At 51.6% G+C, this 12679-nt stretch overlaps 4 protein-coding genes across 4 annotated transcripts; 1 reads left to right on the top strand and 3 right to left on the bottom strand.

The window, feature by feature from the left end:
• Positions 1-197: 197 nt before the first annotated feature.
• Positions 198-4963, bottom strand: GGS23DRAFT_601715 (uncharacterized protein; the record flags this gene model as incomplete). Its single annotated transcript, XM_051519229.1, has 4 exons — positions 198-2120; positions 2223-3032; positions 3084-4703; positions 4808-4963. 4 exons carry the CDS (start codon positions 4961-4963, stop codon positions 198-200), a joined length of 4509 nt encoding a protein of 1502 aa, XP_051366986.1.
• A 924-nt stretch (positions 4964-5887) lies between these two features.
• GGS23DRAFT_601714 (C2H2 type zinc-finger-domain-containing protein) lies at positions 5888-6844 on the bottom strand (the record flags this gene model as incomplete). Its single annotated transcript, XM_051519228.1, has 1 exon — positions 5888-6844. One exon carries the CDS (start codon positions 6842-6844, stop codon positions 5888-5890), a length of 957 nt encoding a protein of 318 aa, XP_051366985.1.
• An 882-nt stretch (positions 6845-7726) lies between these two features.
• Positions 7727-8241, top strand: GGS23DRAFT_503916 (uncharacterized protein). The gene is made up of 2 exons (XM_051514496.1): positions 7727-7797; positions 7960-8241. Exon 2 carries the CDS (start codon positions 8001-8003, stop codon positions 8196-8198), a length of 198 nt encoding a protein of 65 aa, XP_051366984.1. The 5' UTR covers positions 7727-7797; positions 7960-8000; the 3' UTR covers positions 8199-8241.
• A 1043-nt stretch (positions 8242-9284) lies between these two features.
• On the bottom strand, positions 9285-11632 carry GGS23DRAFT_608368 (uncharacterized protein; the record flags this gene model as incomplete). The annotated part of the gene is made up of 2 exons (XM_051520195.1): positions 9285-11425; positions 11488-11632. 2 exons carry the CDS (start codon positions 11630-11632, stop codon positions 9285-9287), a joined length of 2286 nt encoding a protein of 761 aa, XP_051366983.1.
• Between the last annotated feature and the right edge of the window lie 1047 nt (positions 11633-12679).

The following is a 12679-nucleotide window of genomic DNA, read 5'->3' as shown; positions in this document are numbered from 1 at the left end:
CCCTGAGAAGATGGCTTGGTTAAAGTACATTATTAAAGCCTGAGATCTGATGCGGCGACGCGGAGGCGGCACACTGCCAGGCACATTCAACCTCGGGCCAGAGAAGCCAATTCCCGCCCAGCTGCAAACCAACTTAACATCGAATTTCTAGATCACACGCCAGCATTCATGTAGTATACGGTGCGTGCGCCAAGATATCAACCATCTTCGCTCAAGCCTGCCGGCGGCTCTCTGTACGAATCCCACTCTCTTTTCACCTCCTCCGCCCACTGCAGTTTTGCCAGCTTCCATCCACCAATACGCTGGTCATATTGGATCTTTCCGCCTGCCATGACTTCGTCGCGCAGACTTCTCAAATAGTCCTCCTTGGTCCATTTTGGTAGGCGAAGCCGCGGGTGATCTTTGTCACATGCCAGGGCTGGAACGGAGGAAACACTGTCAGGCCCCTGATGGACCTTGGTGAGACAAGTATCGCAGAATGCCGTGGCATGGCAGGTCTTGCACACATTCAAGGCGATGGCGAATCCCCAGTGTTGCCCGCATTCGTCACAGAAAGTGCTCGCTGTCCGGTCCAGCCGATCCGAAAGCTCCTCCAGACATTCTCCGATCTTCCGGTAGGCCTTGATTGTCTCAGGAATTTCATGGCCTTCGATCTCTTGGGGGGCATGTCCCGGCTCTTGCGCGGCAGCTCCCGATTCCGCTTTTCTCGATTCCGACGTAGCATAGGCCAATTGACGCTCCACCTCACTGAGCAGACGGCCGACTTGGCCTTGCACATCAACTTTCTCTTGAGTCTTTCCCACCGTGGCATCGATCAGTTGTTCGGAAAGTTCTCGTGTAAGTGCGTCAGATTCATCGGACAACAGGACCCAGGACAAGACATCGTCTCCATCTCGAGGCAACACGTCAGCGTAAAAGGACGTGAGCGAGTCGGCATCATTGCCACAGTGTATGAGGGTATCTCTGAGCAGATCAAACCCCCACCCATCATTGTACTCCTCGTCGTCGAATAGGACCTCGAAGGCCAGGAGAATAGGGACCTCGACTATCTCCCTCACTTTCGACGGTTGTTCACGCGAGACATAGTAAGACGCTAGGTACGCCTTCGCGGGAGACAGCATGGTAGATGAGCTCCGAGCCGCGATCCTTTCAAGCCTCTCGACATGCTCTCGCCCCTCCACCGGATCCTTAGTTCTCAGGATGCGGAAATAATGCGCACTTAGCAAGTGTGTGGCCATTGCGTCGTCCCGTTCCGAAATCCGATTCTCAGCGTGGGCAATATTCATGCATTCTTGCCACGAATCCACCGCCAGCTTCAGGTTCCCTCCGTGGAAGTAATTGGCGATTCCTTTAACGAGATGCAGGGTCGGTTGAAGAGATCTTGGCTCTCGGGCCTCCAGTCCGACTGACTCGACAAGACTCGGAAGATCCTGGCCTATCACATGGGAGTTTCGATGCATCAGTGCCAGAAGCTTGATGGTATGTGAGAAGTCTTCCGTGAGGTCGTAAAGGTATCCAATGACCTTCCAAAAGATGCTAGGGTTCTTCGAATCCTTTTCATCCTCGAGTAGTTCCCGTATCAGTTTCGCAGCGTCCTCGTCCAGATCGTTGACGAGATAGCTTCTCAGAAGCCGGGAATAGGCCTTTGCACTCGACGGATTGGCGTCGAGAACATCTCGTTCGTTCTTGATTGCCGCGTCCCAATCCTCGAGCTCATGGAGCCAGTCCCCAAGACGTTCTTGGGCAGCGCTGATTCTGGAGTTGTCTGGTGACGGTTTTTTCTTGAGGAGTTCCAGACCGTGACGCATGCGATCGCAAGCTGTGTTCAGTTCTCCGCGCTTAGCACATGCTTCGGCCGAGCTCATATATATGTCTGGGTTGGAATCATCGTGCAGCAATGCCTCGGTAAACGCGGCGTCCGCCTTGTCTAGGAAGCCGTGAACCCTGAAGGTCTCACCCAGACGCTGGTGCCAGACAGATTGATTTTTAACAGGTATCTGTAGCTCACTTTTGCAGTAAGAAGCAACTCGCGCGATTATTGCATCGTCTATTATGTCATAGCCATCGGTTTCGTCTTCTTCTGCGTCTTGGGATTCAGATGCCCGTGAGGGGTTATCGCCCTGAACAGTCGGTTAACTCAGTATTATAGCTGTTTCTGATCGATACGAGGGGAATGAAAGAAGGAGGAAAGCAAAACGAGGGAGAAGCACTGGGCAACTGACCATTAACATGTACCCATACAACCATTCAAAGGGCTTCGCGACGTCCCATTCCGCATCTTGTAGCCACTGGTTCGCTAGCATTTTCACTATTTCGAAGAGCACAGATTGACTCGGATTTGGACTTTTGCGGACGTCTTGCAACCATCTCTGATCCTTTAACCCAAGTGTACCAATGACAGTAGCATCGGTCAGCCAATTCACCAGTAGCTCGAGCTCACTTTGATGTCGGTGCCAGGTCACCTCGCTGAAATTAACCCAATGGAGTTTGGTCATATGACCGGACTCGAAGAGCGTGTATAAGTTCTTCCCAATCTCGTTACTTTCGTGCGGTAATAGTCCGCTTGGTTGTCCTAGTGCCTTCAGATGTGAGGGTAAATAACGCAATAGATATCGCGAAAGTTGCTCGGTTTTCTTGCACGGCGGTTGGTCTAGAATTCTGAATGTCAGTCTCAAAATTCTGAGATAGCCATCGAGCTTGTTTATCTTGGTGACGCTTCTTCCGACGTTGCTACGTTGAGCGAGCTGGTCAAAGTTAGTTGCGGCGTGGTTGAGCTTCTGCATAAAATCCCAATAAAAAGACTGGACAGATGAAAGGTCCGCTTTCGTGATCGTGATTGTTGCCGAGATTCTTGGCGTGTCATCTGCGCTCGTAGTCTGCCGAGAACTTTCGTCCTGGAAAAGGGCTTTTAGGCCCTCGACTATCTCGACAGCTTCTCCTCTGTCCGTTTTCACGATCTTGAAGACGTCAGAGTAGGTGCCCGTAATCTTTTGGAGAAGTCGGTTCTTGGAATGTGTTCCGAACTGCATGAACTAATGTTTGATCAGCTAAATTCATTCGGGATCTTTGCCAAACTGATTTACCATTATTCCATACAGCTGATCTACGTTGAGTCGCTCTAGTCCGAAATGTGTCCAGAGGAGTAACTCTTGGAGCTCTTCCAGGTCGTTTCCATTCAATCTCCTCTCTAACGACGCAAGAGCATTGGTTGCGATGGTAATTTCATTGTAGTTGATGTCGAATATCTTGTCGAACATCTTGTCGCTGGCTTCAACAGACCCAATCTTATCGACGTCAGCGTCTAACCGATCAATCGCTCTTCCCACTTTCACATAATCGCCGTTCGAATGGTCGATGAGCTTGTTGATGAAGGTCCTCCTGATGCTAATGGTCTGGTCGTCGTCGTCTTGATAAATGAATCTTTGCTCCATTTCGTGTTCAATGAAATTTCTTAGATCTTCGTTGTTTTCCTCCGCAATATCAATATGCGGAGCCCGCGCCTCCAACGACACGCCGATCCTCGAGTCTAGCCTCATGGATAGCAAGACCTTCAGGGTCTTTTGCGTGGCGCCGATGCTATCAAGTATGGTGAGAAGCTTTCGTTGATCGTTCGTCTTAAGACTCTCGAGGCCATCGATGACAATATAGTGTATAGACTTTCTCTCGAATGTTTCAATCTCCAGAAACTCCCAGAGCTGTTGGCCTTTCTTGTCTTGGATGTCTACCTCCTTCGAGGAGGCATCAACACATATTTTCGACAAGTGTCTGGCAAACAAAACATCCTGATTTGCTAGTTGCAAGACGATGCATTTGAGTGCGTTTTCCACCGGCTCCATGCCATCGTCCTCTCCAATTCGAGCAGGGAAAAAACACGCAGCAACGCAGTTCTGCCTCGACAAATTGGTCACTTGCAAGGGTTTCCTTCGTAGATACTCAGTTATGGCTAAAGAAACCACAGATTTTCCTGTGTTCTGTCCGCCCGAGAGTACCAGCAAGGGTTGTGCCCCATCGCCAGCCCTCGCCCATTGATGGAACTTTGGACACTTCCCCTCGTCGTAAAACCATTTTACGGCTCGGGCAAAACTCTGATCGCGGGTGTTTTCGTGGCTCTCTACCATAGAATCTGTGATTCTGAGTAGCGACTTGATATTTGCAATAAATTTTTGATGATCTTCTTTAATCTTCCGCTGGCTCTCGGCGCCTCCCACAGTTTTAGCGATGTAGTCGACTTGCTTTCCGGTTTCTGCCGCCATGTAGAGTAGTTTTGTTGTCTTGGTGTCGTTCTTCAGCACTTCTTCTAATGTCTGTGTGACCTTCTTGAGTGTCTGGGTGTTTTGAATGGAGTTGTGGTTGCCAACAAGTGTCTTGAAATTATCAATCGCCTGTTGGATATCACCAGTGCTCTCCGATGATAATGCTACCTTCCATCTGACCTTGAACCTGTCCCATTTTCCTCCATTCCGAAGTTGGATGGACAACGCACATATGTCGACGAAACCGATCATTATCTTGTGTATGGAGCCAATCAGCTCAGGCCCTAGGCTCTGAAAGTCATTGATTGTTCCATATATTTTGAGAATATTTAGACTCGGTTCAAGCTCCCCCAGGAGACTAGCAACTGCTTGCCTGAAATTATGAAGCTTCTCCGGGATGTCGAGAAGGAAGCTCAAGGCGTTGAAGCAGAGACTGGCTGGAGGAAAGACCTGAAGAAGAGTTAGCATCAACTGAGACAGCTTAAGAATGGGAAGTATACATTACTAGCTACTTGTGCAGTGACTCCACCAAGCAGTTTTATATATCGTAAGACCACGATGCCGGTCTCCTCAATCTCAGATGTTGTCGCATCCTCTGGTGTCTCAATTTGCTTGATACAGTCCTCAAAGCTTTTGAAAGGCTTGCTGGTGAGATTGTACCCGGTTTTGTCGTGAAACCGGGTTTCTGCAGCCTGCCATAGCTCTTCCATAGTGGAAAGTCGTCCGCTTGACGTAATTATCGTCATGTTGACTACGCAGTAAGGATGCAGCAGGCAAGGTCGTAGGTGTCAGCTCAGCGGATATCGCGTCAACTTATAACTAGCAGAATAATATGTAGGACTTGTTGCGCACCCAGTATTAGAGTGCTGACAGGCCAGAAAATCGACAAGGGACAAATCGATCACGGGCAGCTGGTTCCCACAATTGCCAGCCTAAAAGTTCGCGCCGACTTATGAACGGACAAAGGGGAGTCGGAGAGAAGGATTTTTGCACAGTACTCGACAGCTTGCTGGGCATGGGGATTACATATACCTATGCAAGTGTTAAGAGCCAGGCAAATAAGTGAGATGGTTGGGCATGACTGCAGCGAACTCGAACTCGGCTGTACCCATGCATTTCGGCCATCCAAAGTGTCAGTGCGACGGTGAATGAATAATAACGTAGGTACATGCTACCGAGTTACCGCGTCCAGACAGCCGGTTGTACCCGTCATCCCCCAGGTCAACCGATCCTCCTCCTGCGGCGCGCGCACAAGCTGGACTCGACGCTCTCGTGTGCCTCGTCGCTTACCAGCCCAAATTTCAGGCTCAGCACTAGCTGTTACCGAGGTTAGGTGGGTTTCGAGTCGGTGTAGGTATTTCATGTGGTGCGTGGATCGTGGGCCTGGCGGTCGTTCCTGGGAAGCCTTCAAGGGTCCCGAATTTTGGCCGGTAAGGCGTTGGGGCTTACGAGGCCGCAGCGTATTGACGGCTCATCACAAGATAGTCGAAACAAGGACTGTCGCCGCGTATAGGTGATAGCGTGCGCGGGACCAAGTGCTCGTCAATTCTATCTGAGCGTGCGACTCTATTGCCGCCGCGAGAACCCATGGTCTCTCGTCGAGTAATAGATCGAGAGCAAGCCATCCAGGGTCTCTAGCCACATTGGTAGACGGGAGTTTCAGTGGCCCAATATGCATACAGATTTTTGTTCCCCTTTCGATCAATTCTGGTCTGCCTTCGCTTCTCTTCTTTTTGCGCCGCTTCCGCGTGCCTGTGTTGCGTCGCCAGTATTGCGCGCTGTTGGGGCGCGGATAAGTGCATCAAGCTGTTTCGGTCGTTCGCGCTCATATTTGCCAGCTGATATGTCGCCAACGCGCTCTCTCGTTTTTCCCTCTTCGATAACAATCGGGTGTCACGTATACCCGAGTCGGGCTCCTCTTTGCTAGACCCCTCCTCGTCGTTGGGTTCTACCGGGGAGTAATATTCTAGCTGTGAAGCCGGGGTTCGGGTTCGGCGGCGCAACTGGGTGGATGAGGGTCCCGCTTGTGCTGATGACTGCCTCGATATGATTTTACCTGACGGTAAGCGAATCCAGTCTTCGTCGGCCAGCAGCGGCTTTCGATTTTCCCTCGTTGCCCTCTCCTCCTGATTGCTCTGGTCACCATCGCCCTCGACATCACTGGCTGCGACGCCTTCCGGCCCCGAGAAGTCGTAAAACTCGGCAAACCCGGAGTCCGGCCCCGATATATCGAATTTGCAGTGACCCTTACCGGCCATATGTTGCTGTACAGCTTGTACCGTAGCTCTCTCTGTTCCGCATTGTATGCATTCCCGGTATCCAAAAATAACGAGATGCAGATACTTGAAGAGAGTCTCGAGGTCGACTGTCAGATGTTGCTGATGCGGAACAAACAGGCCGTGTGATTTTTGCATGTGTATCACACTGTCGGCGAAGCTTGGCGAGAGATTGGGACAGAATAGGCATTGCCCGGGCGTGAATAGTTGCATGGCCGCGTCGGGAGAGTCGATTGACTCCTTGGGGGGTGTGGGTGTAGAGCTGGTTTCCAGACTCGAGGATAGACTCGTAGGTAAAGTCGAAGTTGTCGTCATAGTTGTCGTCGTGGCTGTCGTCGTAGCTGTCGTCGTTAGTGGCATATGGGTATCGATGCGTGGGAAGCGGCCGCGGTTCTAGACCAAGTTCAACTCTCAAGCCTTGTAGTGATTCGGCCCAGGCGTTGTTGGTGTTTTGATCACGGATTAGATGGTATCGAACGGAGCGAACTGAATTGCCATCTGTTTTATATATGCCTACACCTATACCTAGGTATAGGTGGAGTTAGGCGATGCCGACGTCTGCAGTCTGTAAGGAGCAGGGCTGTCGAATTGCGGCCTTTTCATTGGCCAATTCAGCGATGTGAGCCAAGACCACCGGACTAAGCCTTTTCGGGATAAAGAGCAATGCCACTTTCTACCAATGAGCTGCTCATCTGCTCACTGACGAGGTATGATTCATAATGAATAATGAACCCCACTCCAACTCTAGCATAAGCTGGCATGCCGAATGGACCAGTGCCATCCCGAGAGTCGCGGGTTTCTATATGTATATACCTACCCAAAAAGCTGGCACATGCGCCATGCTCATCCATCATTCAACTAGAATTGCCCAGCAGTGCGATGATCCCGGAGCTCTCGACATGCGCCGAGCTTCGCTTCTCCGAGATTGGTGGCTGATTTCGGTCTCTGCCACGCGCCGAGGAGCAATCGGGAGAGAGCGTGGTAAGACACTCCGCGCGGAGTCGTGGCTGGAGACGTCAGATGCCAGGACGTACAAGACGGCGTCGCTTCTTCAAAAAGCCTACCGAGACACCTCCTGGCCTTGACTCGTTTGCGAACTGTTTAGCGACGTGGCGCTAGGCTCACCACTTGACACCTTCATCATGTATTACGTCGCTCGGGCGGGAGAGCGCTCCTACACGCATCGTGGACATGCACGCCGCCGACCAGAGTTCCAATTGCAGGTGCCGCCAGTTCAAGCAGTGGCATGGATGCCGCACCCGTTGTTGGTATGCACCGACATCTCCAGACTCTCGACCGACGCCATCACAGGGCCACGTTATCGCACCAAAACTCCCCCGCAATGCCATCCTGAAGTACGTGCCTAGCTTTCGCGGTGGCCTGCGCACGTCGTGAATGGACGCGCTAACAACCTCTTCTTTCTCCTACAGAGCCGAGCTTGGTCCGTCTAGCCTAGAAAGTTTTACACGCGATGATGATGCGATTCCCCGACAAGCCAATCGAGGACGAGTCGCCGATGACAAAGACGTTCATCCCGCTTTTTGCGCCGTTATATCCCTGGGCTGAACGTGCAGCGCATTTCCATATCCTGGTTGCCAAATATCCGCCGCAGTCGAGATCGCGAAATGCTGCTCATGGATGGGCTTGCTTCGTCCATAACCTAGGTTAACGAGAGGCTGCTAGCTCCCCCGAACTTGAGATGCGACGACGGTGTTGGATAACGTGCAACTCCAGACGTTCTCGACCGGAATACGACTAGACGATTCTTTGACTGGTCGATTGACTATCAACACTACGACTCCTAGCTACGTCGGTGCACCTGACTACACCCTGGCAAAACTGGCTCTCGGTTGAACCGCTTCGCAATCCAATGGTATCGACGGGACACCGGCTCGCTCGACGACCTACAGTCGCATTCCGCCATCGCATCTGAATCGACGCTAGACAATCCTGGCAGAGACCCAATCTCGGATGAAAACAGGGATGACGTGACTGTACATTGGGCTGATGGCGACCACCAGCAAGGATTCGCGCCTCTCCGAGCCTGAACGACTTCCTCATTTTGTAAGTGATGCTCTGAATCTGCTGCTTCAGGTCGTCCATCGTCTTGCAGCCATTCGACCCCCGCGGCTGGATATTGCCGCCGAACTACTCGTCCTCCTTCTCGACGTCGATTTCAGGATTGTCAACATGCCCGGAGTCAAAGTCTTCAAAGGATGTTGCATCAGCATTTAAGCCGCCTTCAAGACACATCATCGTCAAACACGTCATCACCTTGGTCTTCTAGGGCGAACGAAACATCGGGGCGTAGGCATCGATCCAACGTTGCTGTTTCTTCGACATGCCGCCTATGTGCGTGAAGCAGAGTAGCCGTTGCAGCCTGGCGTGTCAGAGCCGTTGGCCGCTAGGGATGACAAAATAAGCAGGATAAGAGGAAGCCATGATAGCCCATTCCGAGAAGGCGGAGAGGGCCCATCACTCCGCAGACGACCCCCTCGACTCCCCTGGGTATGACGCTGGCGCCACGGCGCGGAGGAATTAGAGCACAAAGAGACGCGATGCCGTACTGCCATACCCTCGTCACCAGCTCGCGATACCAGGAGATAAGCAAGCAATAAATCAACACGTATGAGGATCTGGCTTTCTTCGCCCACGGAACTTGCTAAGTCTATTGTTTCGCCGTGGTTACTGTGGGCTAAGGAGCTGGCCAGCGTAATGATAATAGGTCCGCCGCTTTGGTCCAGGGAATCTCTACCTATATATTTGGATCCCTCTGAGCCTTGCAGAGGACATCCCGCATCCGAGTATACAGTGTTTCATCTCCCTCTTGCCAGTTGTTATCAAACACAACCCTCCGCAACCTGTTGACCCAAGGTAGCAAAGGCTCATAGTAAGGTGTAAAGCATCTGGTCATTTTCTGGATGAAGAATGCATCTTTTGATACGATCCCCGACTTCCATGTTGCCAACAGATCCATGTTCGCATAGTTCCATTGATCGAATTCGTCAACGACCCGGCTCTTCTTTCCTGGACCGTCATAATGTATGCATATCCAGAGCAGTACCCAGAAGAAGGACTCGAGGTCATGTACGAAGCTATGCTGCTCGCCCATGAGCACCCCGATAGCCATGAAAGCCCTCGTACCGATCCTTCCTTTCGCGCCCGACGCGGTTTTCCGATCGGTTGGAATGGCAAGGTCCAAATCAATCAAGAACGAGGGCCAGGAGGGGTTTGCGCTCGCTTCGTCGTTCATCATAAGGTTGTTGATAGAGATATCCCTATGAAGGACGTCGCCTTCGCATAATAATGACTGGTGTCCTTCAATACAGCCCTCTAACGCAGCAAGTAATGCTACGCGAGAGCCAGCTTTATAGATAGGCCGTCCGAAATCGCGGATAATGATACGTCGATGAATGCGATTCAGACCCTGTGTAGCACAGTCGGTTTTAACCAAATGCGAGCAGGATCGTTTACTTGAGGGGAGAGCCGCGCCTGTCTCACTGGACGACCTCTTCTTGCCTGCACTCTGAGCCAGATCTGGGTGTAACCCGTAATTGGAGGCCTTTGTAATATCCAATCCCTTCCGGACACCGCCCTGCACATCGTCGATACTGCCATCCGGGAGGCGAACGGTTTCATGGTGATAATACCTAGCCACATTACGGACGCCCTTCTCGGTCACCTCAGAAAGTAGCTTACCTTCGTCGTGCCATTCGGGGTGTTGCCATGAATCTTTGATGACGAGCGTCGCAGATCGGTCTCTTTCGAGGTGGGCCCTCCAGCATGTAGTTCCCCTACCTGTAATATAAGGAGCTCGTGTCACAACCTCGTCTATTATAATACGTTCCCGTGTCCTATTCCGGATGATCTCGATGCACGAATCGTTATTAGGTGTCATAATGGTAGCGTCAAACCCCATGTCTTGTTCTTTCATCCACAAGAAGCCGAGAATCGTTAATATAAATTGCTGCCCGTCTTCATTAATATCGAACCGCGCCGAAGCGATCCCACCAAGACGGTCGAACTCCCACACGCGCATTAGAGACCCGCAAAGCGTAAAGGCTAAAACGAAGCGCCGGGTATCTTGCGCCGCAAATACTTCCCTCGTATATCTCCCGATATCTTGCCATGCCTTGCTGTGGCTATCTTGTTCCGGGTTACTCTTCAGCTCACCAGGGATAAGAATCTGAGACCAGTGTTTCAAGGCCGCGGGGTGGCTCACGAAGCCGACATCTAGCTTACGCTTCGCCGTTGAGCCCACAAGAGGTTTGTTTGGCTCTGCCACTAACCCTCGTGTTGGTGCCGATGCTGGTATTGGTCTCTGGTCTCGGGCCCAGCGTATGAGTTGTTCGATCAATCCTTGGAGCCAGCTCAGGACAGCAGGCTCCTGGGCATCTTTCGGCCACCCAGTCCATCCTTCGCGGAACATCGGGTTTGAACCCTCACAACACTTCTGGAAGACGATCTTGGATATCCTTTCTAGGTCCGGAACACTACTGAAAAATGTCTCGTGGAACTGTGGGATATCGACGTATAACGGGCCGAGGTCCTCCTTCAGTACCCCGTCTGTATTTTTGCGATATTCTGAAGAATTCACAAGACTGCCCATGTTGCGGGACGATGGTGTCTGTTGGAGATGAGAGGCGATCGATCGGGGTGGTGGGGTGGATTCGGTGACGGCGCGATACACTTGGGCCCAGATCTCCTCGTCAGGTTTCTTGGCAACGACTGCTCTTAAAAGAGGTTTGGTACGGGTAAGATCGAAGTCGCTAGAGGAAATGGCTAGGGTAAGTCTCAGTATGTGGTTGAACAAATTGGTGCCGCCAAACGGAAGCAGACGAGGCAGCTGAAGGGCATTCAATGCTACGAAAAGATCGATAGCGACGTTTCGCAAGTCTAAAAGATAGTTAGGGGAGCACAGCGCGACAAAGACAAAGTCGAGGCTTTTGGGTGTTTACCTTCATCGTTAAGCTGGTTGAGGGCTTCCCCCGAGCAGGGCAGGTCTTTACTCCCGCAGATAGACCTAAACGACAGGAGAAAGCCATCGAGGCCGTTACCGATAGGATTGCTCTTGATGGGCTCGGAACGGTTCTGACTAGCCATGGCAGACGGATTGGGATGGATAAACAGAGGATGATGGGAGAGGATGATGGAGGAAGCAAGAATTATTGATGAACTGCTCTCAGCTTTATGGCGGAGGAATACACAACTAGTACGGAGGTCGCAGACCAGCCCAGCTAGTCCCCTGTACCTTACCCCAAAGCGGCTCAGGGCTTCCTGAAGATTCTATTGGCTCCTTCCAAAACAACCAACCCCACTAACTGGTTAGGATGGGTTTTTTTCGATTACTTAAGCCGCCGCCACCGCCACCACTACCACCATCACCAAGTCACCGACAAGTCAATTGCACCACCACCACCACGACTACAAAGCTAATGTATCGCGGAAGCCTGTCGGGCAACATTTCGTGGCGAAGAAGAATCAATTAAGTGCACGTTCGTACGGTGGTTAGAAATGCGGTTGAAAGGGATTTTTATGAACCCCTGTAAGGAACTGGGATAAAGTTCGGCATAAAGCGGGTTTTTCGCTTAGTCCGGTTAGAGGTTAGCGTAAGGTACAGGGGACTAGTTGGGCTGGTCTGCGACCTCTGCGACTCCGTAAACTACCTAGATACCTACGCCACGTGGGTATGGGGGGAAAGGGCAGTGGCAGTAATGACGTATCCCAGGGGAGATGCATTAGGAAAGAGGGAATGAATGTAGATATGTAGGTACCTAGCCTCAAATCCAAACCTGTGAAGAAGCGAGGCCCATCAGGGAAGCAGAGACTCGTGCATTAGAAAGCACTCTTCGGGGTTGCCCACCTCAAGATCAAATATTGCTATCAGGGGGATGGGGGAGTCGGCACGGGTTCCATCAGCGAGAAGAACCTACTGTCGATCTCATGTACGCTGCGAGGCCGGAGGAACGCATGGATTGTATCTGTGGAAACCACGAATTACGGAGGATCGCATGATCCAGTCATGAGGGGGGTAACGGTGATGGAAGTATGCCATGAAAATTGCAAGAGAGTATCGGTTCAACGGAAGCAGATGAGAAGTTACTACCTAGACTGGCCTGTGGCGCGACCCTCTAGCCGGCCCAGGAATAT

The sequence above is a fragment of the Durotheca rogersii genome (assembly GCF_024521655.1).
Source record: "Durotheca rogersii strain YMJ 92031201 chromosome Unknown GGS23scaffold_76, whole genome shotgun sequence".
Classification (NCBI taxonomy): Eukaryota; Fungi; Ascomycota; class Sordariomycetes; order Xylariales; family Xylariaceae; genus Durotheca; species Durotheca rogersii.
Note: the sequence above shows the minus strand (reverse complement) of the source record. Positions and strands in the feature narration are given on the sequence as shown.

Bases quoted from the DNA above. Each gene is read 5' to 3' on its own strand.
- GGS23DRAFT_503916 (XM_051514496.1), top strand. From the start codon at position 8,001: ATGATGATGCGATTCCCCGACAAGCCAATCGAGGACGAGTCGCCGATG.